The sequence below is a fragment of the Zingiber officinale genome, chromosome 2B (assembly GCF_018446385.1).
Source record: "Zingiber officinale cultivar Zhangliang chromosome 2B, Zo_v1.1, whole genome shotgun sequence".
In the NCBI taxonomy this organism is placed as follows: Eukaryota; Viridiplantae; Streptophyta; class Magnoliopsida; order Zingiberales; family Zingiberaceae; genus Zingiber; species Zingiber officinale.
The window spans coordinates 118409193-118427595 of NC_055989.1; the positions used below are offsets into that span (position 1 = coordinate 118409193).

An 18403-nucleotide genomic window follows, 5' to 3' on the forward strand; every position below is an offset into this window, starting at 1 on the left:
CCAGCGTTCGTTGACCCCTGGTTCGGACAGGATCAGTAACAAAAACTTATTTGTTTGAAGATTTTAATGAATAATCTACTTAAATATTTTACTGTATTACCCTCATTTACAAAACGATTGTACATAATAATAATAATAATAATAACAATATTATTATTATTATTATTATTTAAACTCTACGTTTTTTTACTTTTTCTTTTTCCTCTTTTTCTTTATCATATATAATCTTAGTTATGTGATTACCAGGTAATCACATAGCGAAGGTTATTGGGAATAAAACATAATCAAATGTTGTTTGGTTCAACCTAAATAATGTAACAAAAAACTTATTTATTTAAAGATTTTAATGAATAATCTACTTAAATATTTTACTGTATTACCCTCATTTACAAAATCAATCATACATAATAATAATAATAATAATAACAATAATAATAATAATAATAATAATAATAATAATAATAATATTATTATTATTATTATTTAAACTCTACGTTTTTTTTACTTTTTCTTTTTCCTCTTTTTCTTTATTTTTATGTGTTTTTTTCTTTTTTTTTTTTATATTTTCATTTTTTATTATTTTGTTCATTTTTCATTTTTTATTTTTTCCATTTTTTTTACGTTTTTTAATTTTTTACTTTTTTTTTTACATTTTTCTATTTTTTAATATTTTTTATTTCTTAATGTTTTTTTATTTTTTTCCTATTTTTTTTAAAAAATTAACCTTTTTTATTATTTTTTAAATTTTTTATGTTTATTCTATTTTTATTTATTATTAATTTTTTATGTTTTACATTTTTATTATTTTTAACTTTTTACATTTTTTCTGTTTTTATTATTTTTTTTACATCTTTTTATTATTTCTTTTTTTTTGTTTATTCTATTTTTTTTATTTTTTTTTTATTTTCCATTTTTTTCTTTATGTTTTTCTATTTTTAACATTTTTCTCTTATCTGAGGGTATTTTGGATAAAAAAAAAATCGTTAATCCGAAATCAAGAAAAATTTCAATTTTCCGAGATTTTCTGATTCCGAGTTGCATGCCCACGTGTCAAGTATGGAATATTACTCGAGAATCATCGATTACCTAAATAAACAGTGTTCCTGTCGGAAAGCTGAGAAGACGAACCTGCCGGAATGACGTGTCTAGAATATTGACTGCATCTCCATGACCCGAAGGGTGAGCTATCTTCTATGTTAACTGAGTCGTCGAAAGTCCTCTGGTCAATAATCCTTGCAACCAGCGACCAGGTCGCACCGGTCTCTGGTACCTCGGTGCTCGAGGCGAATCCCACAGATATATAAGCAGCTGAATACTGATAATAGAATAGTGAAATAAATGCAAGAAAGGTACGATAACGTACCCTGGCCCCGGGGGGCGCCCTCGGATGGATCGGTGATCCGGTGGTGCAGCTGATGGTCGTGAAACTGATTGAGTCGTCATGGCTTGGCAGAGTGGATGCATCTGAGCCGACCGAAGAGGAGCTGGGTCCGGAAGTGACAGCATGGAGCCGAATACGGCCTGAATCTGAAAGGTGACAATCGGAATACAATGGCAACACGGCCGACATATGACATTGACACACAGGCCGGAATACAACACACAGTCACGGCTCACGGACCGGTTAGTAACAGCAACTCACAATGCCAATGGTGATACGAAGGACAAAGCACAATGGCTCGATGGCCGAATACATAACAGATAGCTGTCGGAGCCGCAGCGATGGCTCGGGTCTGCGCCAAAAATGATGGAAACAGTGGCTGTAAAGCCACCATGGTCGGCTGTAGATTTGCCGGAGATAACTGTGGGCGATGGAGGCTAAGGTGCCTGCTGAAATTGGTGCCCGCCGGATACGGTATTCGCTGGTGGCGGAGACGGCAGCACGTGGAGGCTATGCAATAGAGGGGAATCGGTGGCCGGAAATCTCTGCCGGCAAGAGGAGAGGAGGGTAGAAGCGGCCAGACCTCCCTCCTGTGCTTGGCCGCCTCCTGCAAAACGCCCCTCTAGTGGCGGCACTGGTGTGGAGAGAACGGAAGGAAAGAAGTATATGGGAGGAGGAAATGAGTGGTCGGCGCCGGCCTTCGCGTTGGCCTGTAGCGTGAGAGGAAGAAATCCTCTTCCTAGCGGCGGGCTCGAGCTTGAAACCAAGAAAAAACCTCCGATCCTTTTGCTGTTAAGAACAGTGTTCTTTATAAGCCATAAAACCCTTAATGTGCTAAATGACAAAAATACCCTCCATCCTCTCCCTAATTCCCTCTCTATCCTCAAGCAATATCCGCATCAAATAGGATTTTTATTGATAACCTTGAATGAATAACAACGATTATCAAAGATAACCTCTAACCAAATGCATCTTAAAAGCATTGTAAACAAAAAATGACAACATCTTGTAAAAACAATATTTTTTAAGTGGTGTGATATCTTAATTTTCTTATAGTGTGATTCCAGAATCCTTCTCAACGTTGATAGATGAGCTGAGACCCCACAATCACTAAGAAGAGTTAGAAAGGAGGCTAAGGCGGACCTTGAAAAAAATCCATCCAACGAGCAAGTCAGACGTAGGGAAAAAGAAAATGAAAATCAAAATGAGGAAGGTAGACAAGTAGGAAAAAGTCTTATCTACTTGCACTCGGCTATGTAGATACTCGTTATACAATCTAGGAGAATGGGAGCTAGAGATCCTCCTTGCCATGCAGTCCTCACACTCTTCGCATATCCACCCGTATCCTTAGAACGTGTCCACCCCACTTCTCCCACTCGCCCGTCTACCTAACCGTGTCCCCCATCAGGCTCAGTTCAAGTTGGATCATGGTTATGTGACTTCGTCTTTAAGTCTACCAGCTTAATATGAACTCGGCCTCGGGGTTGCACGTACATGGCTCTGCGTTGACCGATTCCAGACTTTGCCATGTGGCACCTGCAGTCTCCTCCACATTAGAAGGGATTCATGGTTATGAATTCTTTCTTCCATAGTCAAACAAGCATGCATTAGCTATGGCTTATTGATGAACGGGTGCAAATCAATGGATTGAGTTCCTATCAAGTTTCAATTGACCTTTTGAAGCTCGATTTCCTACTAGACCACTACAATATATTAAATTAAAAGAGCATTCTTTTTATTGAAATAATTAACAGATATTTTTATTTATTATTAAAATAGTATTCCATCAAATATTAGTCTATATTTATTTAAAAAAGACATTGAATTTCAACATTGTTACAATAGCTACAATCACATAGCTATTAGAACTATACAGTTATAATAATTATGATTTTATAATTGTTATAATATAATATTAACACTAGCTATAGATTAGAGATAAAGTGTTTATATTATAGTAATTATGATTTATAATTGTTATAATATATTATTAATCAAATTTAACTAGAGATGAAATAAATATATTATAATGGGCATGAATTGTAGTTGTTAAATATAATATTATTAGTGTGGATCAAAATTGAAATGTCTGGTATTCTAATAGCTTTTATTTATAGCTGGTATAATAAGGCCAAATAAGAATATTTTAAAAAATAAAAATGAACTAGAACAGATGAAATATTATTTTGATGAAAAATTAAAAACACCTTTTTACCTATTCTAATAAAAAATATTTTTAAAAATTTTTATCCTATATTATTTCTATTCATAAGAGAGTTTCTTCCTGTCCAAGAACACACAAATAAAAAAAAGAATCTTTTATTTTCATTCGTTTCATCCTGAAAGAGAGTTTGATGGCAGTTTAGATCTTCTGTCCTTATTTTTCTCTGTCCCCGTATCTTATTATCGATCGGACAGATCAGATTAAATTTCAAGGTATCATGATATCTTTAATATATGTGTAGTATCTTCGTGATGTGCAAAATATCTTTGAAATTTAATCTGATCCGTCCAATCGATAATGGAACACGGAGACAAAGAGATATGTGGACAGAAGATTTGAACTCGTTTGATGGTAGCGAATTTAAGGTATGAAAATAATCTCTTATAATATAAAATAAAATTGTATACCTAAGACCTAATATAATTTCATCCTTCTTCAAAACTCGGCATCTACAGGAATTTTATGCACCGGTTTTCCTTTCCTACCCTCCATCTTATTTTCTCAGGGCATCTCCTAATATTGCAGGAAGGCGAGTAAAGGTTGATCAATTGGTTAGGCCAGGACCATTAAACGAACAAAGACTATTATCAAATGCAGGAGTATTGTGGATAATACGCACGCTTAGGTTCTAGTCAGGCTCGTGACGTCGGACAGATAACGATATTATCATTTTTTTAACCCTGCATAATTAATTTTTTATGTATCATTAATCACTGACGGTCTGACCCCACTTAATTTTGAGATAAAAAATATATTTTAAACTTTACCACTGTTTTTAAATTATAAATCGTGTCATTTATTAATTTTAGACCATATGATAGTAAAAAAATGAAATCATTTTTATATTTTTAATATAATATTAATATGATATTTTGAGAACTATAAATAAAGTTCATTAACATTTACCTTAAATATTTGAGATTTTTTTAACCTTTTAATTTCATAATTTTTTTTTAAAAATCTATGGGAAATGCCAATTGGAGGACTACTAAATTTTGAGTGCCGGTCCGGTTGGGTCGCCGTCGCCAGTTGGGCAAAACGTGCGTTTGCGTCTCGGAGCAAGCAAAGCCTCGAGGGTGGGCCCATCGTGACGCGACTTGTGGGTACCGCAACCCGGAAGTCGATGGCGACCGTCCTCCTACCCGCCAACTTCGTCTATGCCTGCCGTTGGGCGATGACATCCATGCTTTGAAACTGACTTACCATCAAAACGTCTTATTAGATGATGTAAAAGGTGATTTGTTCACCTTTTACACAGAAGATGAATAGCTATTAGTCTTACGCAGTTTATAAACTTTTAATCTAGACAGTTGAATAATATATGAAACGGACAGATATCTAATTATTAATCGGGATTTAACTTTAAATCTCATGATAACAATACTGTTATATATTAATTAACTGTCAGAGTACGAAAGCATCCTATTTGAGATCAGGGTCAAATCATAAGACTGCGAGGGAGTAATTCTGCGTATCATGTAATTTATCTCTCCATCCCCTACTTTATCTTATTTATCTCTTGGTTTGTTGGTCGTCTATACTAACCTCATATATCTTTTTAATGTTAATTGAGTTGGTACTTGATTGTTAGTTTGCCAGGTCTCAGGGTTAAACCTCGGATTGGTAGGGTGTAAATTTCTGTAACCATGGTTGAATTTATATTAGGACCGGAGGGGGGCCTCATTTTTAAATAGCATTGTTTTTATATATATTTTTTTCTTAATATATATGTTATTTGGCCATTTCAAAATAAATATATATAATTGGTCTAATGGTAAGTTAGTTTTTATTTAAAGACACCTCTCAAGATTGAATCCTCCTAGAATTAAATTTCAATTTTTCTCTTTTATTCTTTGCACATTCCAACTAAATATATATTATTCGTGAAAATTTAAAGAGATCATTATAATGTAATATATTTAATAATTATTTTCGTCATTTATTATATGACTCTTCCAAACTTAAAATTTTAGATTTGCTCGACTTATAACTTGTATTTCATCTCTTTCTATTTACAGCTCAATTATCATGATTTATCTTTTTTATTTTAATTTTGAAATAGATTACTAGTGGTACTAAAGAACGTAATAATCTTAAATCATATTTTTCATCTTCACCATCTTACTTTAGCCTCTCCTCCCAAAAATCAATTAGCTACCTACTACCTAAGTGTGACCATGCCCCTATGGGCTATGGGCTATGGACTTAATTGAGTTGGTAAGTAAATTGTTACGTTAAGATCTTGAAGTCAAATTTCGATGTCTACGGAGCGTAAATCTTTGTAATCCATGTAAATTCATCCCATCTATCATTTATCTTTTTAATTATCGTAATTTATCTTCTACTTCGTATTAATCAGGATGAACTGATAGGAGGTGAACATATTCCCCGTTTTTACCACCTAAGCGTGACCATAGATTATATACATACCCCAATATCAGGACCTCCACTCTGGCCTTTTCCATCGACTTTATTTTAAGTAAGCGGAGGAGAGATCAAGATGCAGAGCCAAGCCAATCGCCGCTTCGCCACCTACCGCCCCTCTTCGCCGCCTTCGCCCGACGCCGCCCTCCCCCTCTCCCTCGCCGATGCCGAGCCCCGAGGACCTTCCTCCATGTTCTGGTTCATCCTCCACGGCTTCTGCTGCTTCGTTAGCCTTGTTCTCGGCTTCCGTTTCTCCCGTGTGGCCGTCCTCCTCCTTTTCTCCACCTCCACCCTCAACTCCGCCCCCTTCCTCCTCACCACAACGACGACGACCACGACCACCACTACCACCACTACGACGACCACCACCACCCGAACCGAGACCGTGACCATCTCCCATCTGCCCTCGCTCACTCCGGCTGCTCACCTCCCGCCGCAGAACCGGACGCACGGCCACGTCGTCGCCGGCAAGCATGGCATTCGCATCCGGCCGTGGCCGCACCCAGAACTCGCCGAGGTGCTGCGGGCGCACGAGATCATCCAGAGCGTTCATCGCGAGCAACGGCTCCAGTATGGCGTCAAGAGTCCTCGGCCGCTGCTCGTAGTCACGCCCACCTATGTCCGCACCTTACAGACGCTCCACCTCACCAGTCTTGCCCATTCCCTCATGCTCGTGCCCTATCCGCTCACTTGGATCGTTGTCGAAGCCGGCGAGACCTCGAATGAGACTTCCTTGATCCTCAATAAATCCAAGCTTAACTTCATGCATACCCAATTCCCGGAGAAGATGCCAGATGACGTGTCCTCCCGACGGCTCGTTGAATCCCGGATGCGTTTTCACGCACTGAGGTTTAATTGTAGTTCCTTCAATTTTTTTTTTTTTTTTTTTTGGGCTGGTTCTTAATTGATCACGACAGAACAGATTGGTGAGAGATCGGAAGCTGGATGGAATTGTGGTGTTCGCGGATGAGAGTAATGTCCACAGCATGGAGTTGTTCGATGAGGCTCAGAAGGTGAAGTGGGTGGGTGCTATCACAATTGGATTTCTCACACGCCCTGGGATGACCGAGACATTGAGCAGTGAAGAGGAGGCGAAATTTGTGGTGCCCATTCAAGGCCCAGTTTGCAACTCATCAGGTCACCTAATCGGCTGGAACACGCTACCATATATTTCAAAGGTCGTATCTACGGTAGGCGAGCTGGATAAAACGGTGTTAGTGAAGCTCGAATGGGCTGGTTTAATGTTCAATTCCAGATTATTTTGGGAAGAGGGTGAGGATAAACCCGATTGGTTTTTAGATCTTGATGCTGTGGCTTTGACGAGAGAAAATGATAGCCCGTCGGCTTTGTTGAGGGGCAAATCCTTTGTTGAGCCTTTGGGGAAATGCGGGAAGAAGGTCCTCATATGGTGGCTCCGTGTTGAGGCCCACAAAGAGAGCAAATTCCCACCAGGGTTAGTTTATAAGCACTCTTTTGACCTTTCATAACATAGGCATTTATTTCATGATTCATAGTTTCTCATTAACAAATCATATTTTGGTTTATTAGTTTTATCTGTCACATTTGTTTATTGATATTAACTATTTAGTTTCATGCGTAGCATTGAGGTTCTATGGATTACGATTAAGATTTGTAACTTAGTTTCTCCGAATATGTTTATGCCTTAAGCAGCATATGATATCTGTAGAATTGCAGTTCAGAAGTTGTTTATCAAGTTTAATCTGGTTTCTCCTGGAGGCTGCCTAGTATTGTTTAGTTGTCATCATAAATTATATCATTTCAGAGTTTATTGGTCAAATTTAGCTTACTTTCTCAATCAGGCTACTAATTTTAGCTTATATGCTTGCCACAGTTTACAGAATTATAATCAATAAATCCCCAGGACCTATTGTTAAGAGTGAATTACTATTCTCATTAACTGCATTCAACCAACCCAGCAACCATATGCTTCAGCAAGTGTTGAATGTTGGGCTATTCGTTGAAGATAAAGAGTATATCAAACCCATATGGAGTATTACTATGAACATATTGTATCTGTTGGACAAATATAGGTTTGATCATCATTTATTTTTCATAGTACCAAAAGCAAGCATGATTCTGTTATGAACAACATGGCTCAAGGTATGCAACCCAAGAAAGAGGTTGATTAGCTTAAGCATAGGAGATGTAAACAATGAGTTCATAGTGCCCAAAAGCTATGTTATATAACTTTAGTCCTAATGTTCACTTTTTAGACACTTTTAGTTGTTTGGAATTCCAATACAGTTGCTCAACTCAAATATGAACAATGGATTCCAATTGTTATATTTCTAATTGACTGAAAAACACTTTAGTGATCAATCAACTTTCTAGCTAGAATTCAACCAAAAATATTATGATTGGCTAAACCCTACATTTCGTCGAGTCTCAACCTTTGACTAGTCAAGTAGCTTGCTTTACTGAAAATACTTAACTAATTGACTTATGCTTTTTGTGCACTTTGGTTGCAACTCATTGTAGGCCTCTATAAGGTACTACACTTGAGTAGATCGACAAATATGACTTGGGTACTTCTCCTCGATAACCAAGCCTTAGGTAGCTGAACATTACCTAGACAATCACATATCATTTACATTCTATCCTTGAAAATAAACTAAAGATCATATCTATGTAATTATACATAATACATAATATGTATACGGGCTTCATATATCTCTAATCTTCAATTCCACAATCGGGTAGCTACCCTCAAGTTGTTTGAATGCCGACTCTCTCTAGGCCTCTAAGCTTCTCCTTAATCCGAACTATCTACCCATGAGTTGTTTGAGTGCCTCTTCAATTTAGGCTACCTACCATTGAGTTCTCTAAGCTCCTCAATATATCTTTCTCCTTGTGTCATTTGAGTTCCACTTCATTCTAAGCTTCCTTCCTTTGAATCTGCCAAGCTCTTCCTCAATCCAAACTACATCCCTTGAGTAATTTGAGTGCCTCCATAATCTTAGGCTACTAGCACCACATCTGCTTGATCTGGGCTATGTTTCCTTAAGTCTAAGTGCACTTGATTTGAGCTAGCAACTATCATGGCCAACCTTCAAGTTGGCATACTAAGCCTATCACATTAATGCACCAACAACAAATACAAATCTAACTTAAATTGTATTGCTAAATTATCAAAACACCATATTATAACCTAACCACAAGCGATTTAAATTGTTGTTTATAACTATCCAATATGGTGCCTACAAGGCTTAACACAGTCCCAAGAAGGCTTGATAATTTGTGAATTTAATAATAACAATTTATTTAAAAATTTAAAATACTTGAAAATTTGCAATATTAAATAACAATTTGTTAAATGCTTCTTTAAATGTTTTGTCTTTCTTTAGATTTTATTTTTTAAAAACCATTTTAGGGATAAAAAGAATAATATAAAAAAATATTTAGAAAATGAGAAAAATAGCATATGACACGATAGGCTTGTCATGATCTGCAAGCTAGGAAAGTTGTGCCCAACAAGAGCTTGTGACCTTTGCTAGTTTAGGAATGACCTGACCCTTTAGGCTGTCACATCCTAGATAATTCCAATCCTTGGTTTTTATTTGTAATATTTCTATTCCTTGGCAATTGAAGCTCAAAAATCTATGAACTAGCTCATGTTTTACTAGCCAATCAGACCTATTGCATCTTCTTGATTTCTCCGACATTTGTTTTGCAGTGAGTGTTTCAATTTATACTAATAGTGACTTTTTTTTATTATGCACAAAAGAACCTTACCATTCCTTTCATGATCGGGGGAGATATTAAACTTTTGGATTGAAAAAATGTTTTAGAAGGTATCTCTGAAGTAGATGTGTATTGATTGAGCAATTCTTGATCATAATTTTGAGTAGGAATACTATGCTGAATATAAATTTTATATCTTCAAGGATTTTTCTAGATATCTTCTTATGAACTTTTGTTATAGCATATATAATAGCCTTTGGTTTACGTGGGCAGCGACATCGATGGGAATTAGCTTAACACTTTGTGAAGTTTTGTAATCTTCCTCACCAATGATATGAGGTTGTAACATAGTTGAAAGCTAACGGATTCACTGCAGGATAAATAACTTTGACAGTTAACCCTCTAAATGTGCAAATGTCATGGCAGGAGCAGGGTTGTTCAAATTGTCCCTTTTTGGTAGAAGTAATTCGTTCTTGAAAATAATCTATTTCTGGATAAAGCGTAGGTTGATAACCCACTGCCATTGCAGAACATATTCTCCCCAATAAGGCGAATACTTTTGATCCAGCTTAGATGAAACGAAAGATATTGCCGATGAATAGCAGTCATGCTAAACCCCATGGCCTAGCTTGTTTGATACTCTACATAAATTATCTAACACATGGTTGTCATAAGGAAATTGTTTAATTTGACTTCTGAACTTCTTTTATCCTGCATTCTGAATAAAGTTAATGTTAATGGTTCTTAATTGTAGGAAGTTGCATAGTAACAATATAAGTTTGGGTGAGATACATGAACTGTAGTCTTCTTCAATCCATATGGGCAACCGTTTCATTTCTATTGGAGATTTGGTTAATCAATGACCTATTCATTTTTTTAATCTTTTTTCTCCAGACACTCTACAGTTAGTCCATAAATGGTAATGCTTTGATTTTTAATAAGAAAAGATATAAAAATTCATTCAGTATGAATCTTAAATTTTACACATAAGGTTGGTACCTCTTTTAGTAGACGCCAATCTTGATCTTGTGGCTCTATCATAGTTTCAAAATGCTATCTCAATAGTTTATGAATTCCTGTATATTATTAAGCTGAATCTCTTCCAAAAAATGATAGATAAAAGAGTCTATATTAATACAAAGTCCCATAAGCCTTCTAGATACTTAAATGAATCATTAAGTAGTTCTGATGCCATATTGCTAAGTGGTTGCATATGCAACTTTAGATAGTATGTACTCATAGAAGGTCATATGGTACCTGATAGTGTTGAAAATTGGTTTTGAACCAATAAACTTCAAAAAAATGTTTCAAATGGGTTCCATCTGATAAATATGAAAATTGCTCAGAAAATTAAAATCTACAATTTGAATTCATAATTTTAGATTATTTAATTTCTCAAAATTAATATTGGGTGAATGAGAAATTAATGGTTAAAGTGAGCCCAAATAAAAGGCCACTATGGAAAGGGACATAAATATCCCACATTGAAAAGGAAAGATATTAAACCTTCCTTATATTATGTTGTGTTGTTAGAATTTAGTTAGTTCAACTCGATTTGTGCCTATTCATGTGAGGGTGGTGTGTAGCATCAATTGAGTATGTGCACGCGCATGCACTGTGCCCGCCTTAGGGCACACTTTGCATTTACGCATCGTCTCGAGGAACTAAGGAACCTTTCTTATTGTAAAAATGGACTCAGGTGGGCTTAATGTGGATCGGTGATATGGTACAATCTGGGAATTAGGCGAGCTCTGTAAGTGGATGACTCAATTTATCCAAGTGAGGGACAAAGTGTTCCTTCTGATAGGATATGATCTAGATTGTCAATTTCAAGTTGGATGGATGAGATCTAATTGAACCAAGAGGCTCCTCTAGGCCAAAACAACAAAATCATTTTCTCCTGACCGTATAACTTATGTATTGGAAAATAAACCAAAGACAATAAACAAAGTTTTATTAAATCTTGAGACTCCTTTTTGGAATGAAGTATATTTGGAAATTAGTGGATCTTTCATCTGGAACCAAGCCTTTAGGATGTAAATGGATCTTAAAGAGGAACTATAAGACTGATGGAGCTATTGACAAGTATAAGGCAAAGCTAGTGGCAAAAAGTGCAAACAAAAGGAATGCCTTGCGTTCTTCAACACTAGTAACACATCACATCCATTCAAGTATTCATTGCTATTGCTGCAATATATAACTTTGAGATTCATCAAATGGATGAGAAAATAATCTTTCTAAATGGTGAATCGGAGGAAGAAATATACATGGAGTAATTTTGTGGCTCTCAGATAAGAAAATAAGGTGTGCAAGCTCGTGAAGTCATTGTACAGGCTAAAACAAGCACCCAAAATGGTATGAGAAATTTGACAAAACATTTATGTCAAATGGATTTACAATTAACGAGTGTGATAAAAACAAATATATCAAAGACACACCTAATTCGTTTGTCATCCTTTGCCTATACGTAAATGTTATGCTCATTATGACAAGTAATTATGATTATATCATGACTACTAAGAAGATGTTGACCAAGAACTTTGACATGAAAGATATGAGTATAACAGACATTATACTTGGGATTAAGATTATTAAGCAATCTGGAGGAATTATCCTTCTTGTGGTCTCATGATATTGAGATAGTGTTAAAGAAATTTAATGTATATGATTTTTTCCATATAAAAATATTGATGGGCTTGAGTGTGCATTTGGCTAAGAACCATGTTGAACATGTACCACAATTGCATAAATCCTAAAATTGCCTTCACTGTCAGTAAATTAAATCGATTTATAAGTAATCTAATGATGACCATTGGAAGATATTAATAAGGGTTCTTAAATATTTAAGATACATCTTAGAACATTAATTATCCAACACAAAAACTCTAAATCTACAAGGGGATATGTATTTACCATTGGTGGTAGAGTGATGTGAAAATCCATGAAACAAACATGTAGTTTGATCAAATATGGAATATGAAGGGCTCCGTAGCTTCTTGGAAGATATCCCATCTTCAGCTAAGCTAGTGTCCGTCATGGTGAATTGTGACAATTAATCGATATAATGGTAAGTCACACTATATTCGTCGAAGACATAATACCATTAAGCATATAATCTCAAATGGAGTTATCTTTATCGATTATTTCAAATTGAAAGATAACTTGGCGGATCCGTTGATGAAAAGTTTGAATAGAGATCAAATATATTGCACATCAATAGGAATGAGATTAAAAATCTACAAACAAAAACTAAGTAACCCAACGTTGTTGATTGGAGATCATCATGGTTCAATGGGACAATAAAATTATAAAAGTTTGTACGAGCACTTGGACTAGTTCTCTCATTCCTAGGATTGGAAAGTGCTAGGATTGGAAAGTGCTCTGCTTACCACATGTGGTGAGGTTAAATTATAAATTTTTATATTTGAAATAAGTGGAGAATGGTAGAATCCTCTTGATAGGAAGTAACCTATATAAGTGTGAAGGCAGGCCTCTTTAACGAAACACTTATGAATCCAAAGTATTGTCAGTGGCCAAAATGGATATAATCGTGAGAACTATAAAGATGTGAGAAAGGTTAGGGTGTACGTGTCCTTGTCTTGGTTTATAAAAATGACTGAGTAGTTCAAGATATCACGTTTATTAAGCATCAGATGGCATTCTACTTCATAAGGTTGAAAGCCATAAGCTATCTCTCTTGATGTAATAATTTTTTATTGAACTCTCCTTTAGTGGTAGCATACATGTATGCATAAATTTTGATTTATGTGGGGGATTGTTAGAAAATTAATTTTGAACCAATAAATGTCAAAAAATGATTTACGTGGGTTATATCTGATAAATTTGAAAATTGATTGAAAAATTAAGAACTACATCTCATTTAGAGTAGATAATTTTAGAATATTTAATTTCTCAAAATCAACAGGTGAATGAGAAATTATTATTAAAGTGAATCCAAATAAAAGCCTATTATGGTAAGGGACAAAATTGAAAGGAAAGGATATTAAAGCTTTCTTATATTATCTTTTATGTTGTTGGAATTTAGTTGGCTCAATTCAACATAGGGGTGTAAACGAATCGAATTCAGCCGAATATGCAGACAAATTTAAGGCTCGAATTCGGCTTGAAATATGTATATTTGAGTTCGAGCTCGATTCGAAGCTCGAAAAATTCAGAATGTTTGGTTCGAGTTCGGTTCAAATTAGGGCTCGGGTCCGAGTTCACCTCGAAATATTCGAACATGTTCGCAAATTATTCGAATTAATGCTCGAAAATAGGTTCGAAAGACTCGAAATTTATTTATTTAATATATATTTAACTTATATTAATAAATATTAAGGCTCGCGAGCGGCTTGAACAATATAATTTGGGCTCGAGTTCGGCTCGAAAAAAAGTCCGAACATGTTCGAGTTCGGCTCGAATTCGTTTGCAACCCTAAATTCAAATACGAATCGAATATTTTTCGAGCCGGCTCGATTCGTTTGCAACCCTAATTCAACACATGCTTGGATCCTGCAAGGGTGGTGTGTAGTGCCGACTGAGTACGCGCACGCACATGCATGTGCGCATTGGGTTCTTTAGGTCACACTATGCATGTACGTGTTGCCAAGAAGCTGAGTAGGCTTAGTGTGGATCAGTGGCATGGAACAATGTGGGAATCAGGTGGGCTCATTAAGGATCACTGACATGGCTTAATATAACTCATCAAATTAAGTTGAATGGATCAGGCTCATCTAGATGAAAGGTCATAAGAGAGTCAAATGCATCCAGGTGAGGGAACAAAGTGTTCCTTCAAATATGATGCGATCTGATTGAACCAAGAGGCTCCTCCAACCCTTCACATAGTATAAATAGAGCCCCTGCTTTGTATGTTGATTTATTCAATTCAAAATACAAGTATAAGCAAGCATTCCTTACTTGTATTTTGGAGAGTTTGAAAAGCATCTTCGTTTAAAGATCTTGTGATTTTAGTACTGCTATCATAAGATAAAAGTGGTTGCATCTGAGGAGACGATTGTTGTATTCCATGAGTACTATGTGCTGGGCAAATTCATTTTAAAGAGATAGAGTCCAAGTTTAGTCTCGACTTTGCCTAAATGGTGCTATAAAATAACAACATTTTGATGTAGTCCAACATTGTGATGGTTAGGTGCTTGTACATGAGCAATTGTATTTCTCTTCAATTTCATTTCTAAACATTCTTGGAAATGTTATTAAATGATGTTTAACTGTCTATAAGATTTAGACAATAACTAGATTTTGTTTGATTGAGCTAATCTGCCTGACACTAGCCATCTTGAGATCTTCAAATATTGACAATTATCCCATGTCATTTGGAGATTGTTCCACACCTGGAATTTGTCTCAAGTCTGCTCTTCGCAAAACTTCCTTCTTTATATAGCTTTGTAAGTTTCAGTTAGAATAGAAGTTTTATCTTGCTTGTCCCAATTGACCCTTTACTATTTTCCTTTAGTTGAGGTGTAGGATGCCTGTGTGTCTAGGATGGAGTCTAAAGCATTGATACTAGGATGGAGGAAAAAAAATTTTAGGAGGTATTGCCTATGAACTCATGTTGACCCGAGTATGGTACCAGCTGAACTAGTAGGACTAATGCACGTTTCTCACTGGATCTATTCATATTCATTATCTTCTTTGCTAGGTTTTTTTTTTCTTGTTCACAGTTTGAAAAATTGTTTGATCCTGATTTGGATTGGCAAAAGGCTCAGTGATTTTTGTCTGGGAAATGAGATTTGCAGCAACTTGTTGGAGAGGGTTGAAACTGACATTGTTTGAAAGAAAAAGTGACAAAAAAATGGCTCGAATCAACCAATAATCTTAGATGGATGTGAGAGATTGATAAAAGGGTAAAAAGAAAAGCAATTGTGGTGGGAACTAGCATAGGACTGTAGAGAAGCAATCAAAAGAGGAGGATGCATGCTGCATAATCAGGCAGAGTAGGCATACTGTGACTAGGGCTGATGCAGGAAGGCAACACCCACGGATGAGGAATAATTTAATACTAAAAAGTAACTTTAGAGGTACATTTATAAGAAATCTTGTTTATTGTAGCAATAAGGTGATTACCCTCACCCCAGGCTTAGGTTATGCGAAGGGAGGCAAATCACGGGGTCCGCTTATAGCCAACCGCCAAAGAAATCTTATTTATAAAACACTAGAATGTGGATGGGTTAATATTATTTACTGATTGTAAATAGGATAGTATCAAATAATCTGAAATACTTATTAACTATTTATATACTTAATATCATGCTGTTTAATATCTATTAATAATCTAACACGATATTTTTAATAATCCGGTCTACTTGCTAATAAACTTATGTTGATAATTGAATATGTTTTTTGTAAAATAACCTTATACTACCAACAAAATGATCATTAGAGTGATGGGGAAAAATTAGGGTTTCTCACCTATCGTAGTTCCCTTTATCTATATTTATTGTTTATCATTGTAGAAAGGAACATTGGAAACCTTGTAATACATGGTATTTGCAATTAGACTCTTCATATTTACAATTAGGTTCCTAACACCTCAAGGTCTCTCAAAGCTACACAAATCCAGCTTGTAGCGGATGTAGTTAATTCTAGGACCTTTTAAAAATTTAGTTAACATATCTACTAACTGACCATCAAATCTTACAAATGATGTGCGCTTTTATTAAATTGCAAAGTGGCAATCAGTTTTATTTGTCTTATCTTCTCATGATGCACTGGATTAGAAGTGGAGATGATTATATAGTCCTTTTCTTCTATTTCCCAACCACTATATCCCTAGATAGTGTACTATGTAGTTTAACGCATTCACTTTCTTCCTTTTACCTTATTCCACCATGCCTTGCCCCGTTACTCCAGATTGTGTTCTTGAAGTCTTGCTTAAGCCTTATGCTATCCCCTGTTGTCCAATAAATAGGAACCATCTTTGCATTTGGAATAGTAGTGTTTAATATGAACCAATGTATGGTCCTCTTTCATACCTTACACGAGCTAGTCATCACTAATTTAGTAATCCAAGGATTCCAAGGGTTTGTGGTTGCTACACATGTTTTGCATTGTGGAGCTTGTCACATGGGCACAACACAAAACCGTCAGCATAGCATATGAATGCCAGGTGAGACTTTTATGCTACCATTTTGTAATGCCAAGGCTCACTATTTCAAGCAATGCGTAACAACCTTTATTGAGTTGTTTCCAGATGCAATTAACAATAGATTCTGGCACAAGAAAACATCTTCAGGGTCCCATCATGTATCAACACCCTATGTTTGGGTGTTTATAAATAAATTGTATATCAACATATAAATAGCTGATGACACCACCCTTCATGAGATTAGATTATTCAGATAGTGGAAGAGACCCCAATTAAACCCTTATCCAAGTTGATTGAAGTTACACCCCTTACATTTTTCTACCTTTTGACTTTAGGATTTGTACATAGAACTTCGTCATTTTATTCCATGTTGAATTTGACGAGTGCACACTCTAAACCAAAAGGATAGTGTTAGACAAAGACCTCATTGCTAGGTTGATGGAATGAATGTACTTTGTTCTTTTGACACTATCATGCTCGTTGCTAGGGTGATAGAGTAAATCTACTACTGTATTTTCAATACTAAATTTTTTATTGTTAGGGTGGTAGAATAAATATCCGTATTTCTATTTTGCTATATGTTACTTTGTTGACTATGGAGTGAGGGAGTCTCATTCGGGTGGTCTAACTTGGCAATGCCACTTTTTTTCGACATACATTAGTGCTCTATTTCAAGGATTATCTTTCATAAGAAGTCCATTGAATGTGGCAGTAACAAGCTTCATTTTCTCATTGCAGATGGACAATTGAACATGGTATTGGAATCAATATGAATGATACACTTACTTCTGAAGTCATGCTTGGTAATAAAGATATGTTTCAAATGAAAATTTCAAGTACCTTGAGACCAACCTGGCCAAAGCATATCAAGGATGAAGAGAAAGGTATTCATCACACAGATACGGCACACTATGGTAGGCTTGAAAATTAAGAAACTGATGCCTCAGAATCAGAGGGTCATGCGAGTGTGAGCCCATAATGGTTTAGATTTCTGTAGCACTCCAAGCTAAAGCTAATCTAACTATGAGACGGTCTGCACAAAGTGGATATAGTTGGTTTAAAGCATGTTTACTTGTAAAGGCTAACTCTACTATTCTTCAACACCATAAAGCCTGGCTGAGTTGATTGAACGGGTTAAGAATTGATATGGCCAACATGTAACTGTCAGTTTTGGATTTTAGATTGTTCATGTTCTCCTTGTAAAAAGTTTGTCATTCAAAGCTCTTGTTCAAGTTTATCGCCTGTTGGTGCTTGAATACTGATGTATACAATTGCTTCATATAATTTTATAGTAGATAGATTAATAGAACTCCTTTGAATTCAATTAGTTCTCCATGCCCACCGTGTTGTGCCAAATGGCGTAGAAAACTCAGAATCTATAAGATGATATGCTTGCACAATCGTATGGTCCAGAATTGGATGTTCTACAATGTCACTAAAGGCAGGAGGAAGAGGAAGAAGGCGGATGAACAAATTGGATTAGCAATTGTCTTTTTACCTGACCTCCTCTTCCATCTGTATCTTCCCATTCCCCTCCTGTCTGTTTATTGTCCTCCTGTGTTTATTT

The 18403-nt window shown here is 35.8% G+C and overlaps 1 protein-coding gene across 1 annotated transcript; it reads left to right on the forward strand.

The window, feature by feature from the left end:
• Positions 1-6021: 6021 nt before the first annotated feature.
• Positions 6022-18160, forward strand: LOC122046920 (probable beta-1,4-xylosyltransferase IRX14). Its single transcript, XM_042607878.1, has 3 exons — positions 6022-6878; positions 6952-7482; positions 17575-18160. Exons 1-3 carry the CDS (start codon positions 6106-6108, stop codon positions 17765-17767), a joined length of 1497 nt encoding a protein of 498 aa, XP_042463812.1. The 5' UTR covers positions 6022-6105; the 3' UTR covers positions 17768-18160.
• The last annotated feature ends 243 nt before the right edge of the window (positions 18161-18403 follow it).

Coding starts and splice junctions, on each gene's coding strand:
- LOC122046920 (XM_042607878.1), top strand. CDS start 6,106: ATGCAGAGCCAAGCCAATCGCCGCTTCGCCACCTACCGCCCCTCTTCG. Junction 6,879..6,951: donor ATGCGTTTTCACGCACTGAG/GTTTAATTGTAG, acceptor ACGACAGAACAG/ATTGGTGAGAGATCGGAAGC. Junction 7,483..17,574: donor GAGAGCAAATTCCCACCAGG/GTTAGTTTATAA, acceptor TTCTCATTGCAG/ATGGACAATTGAACATGGTA.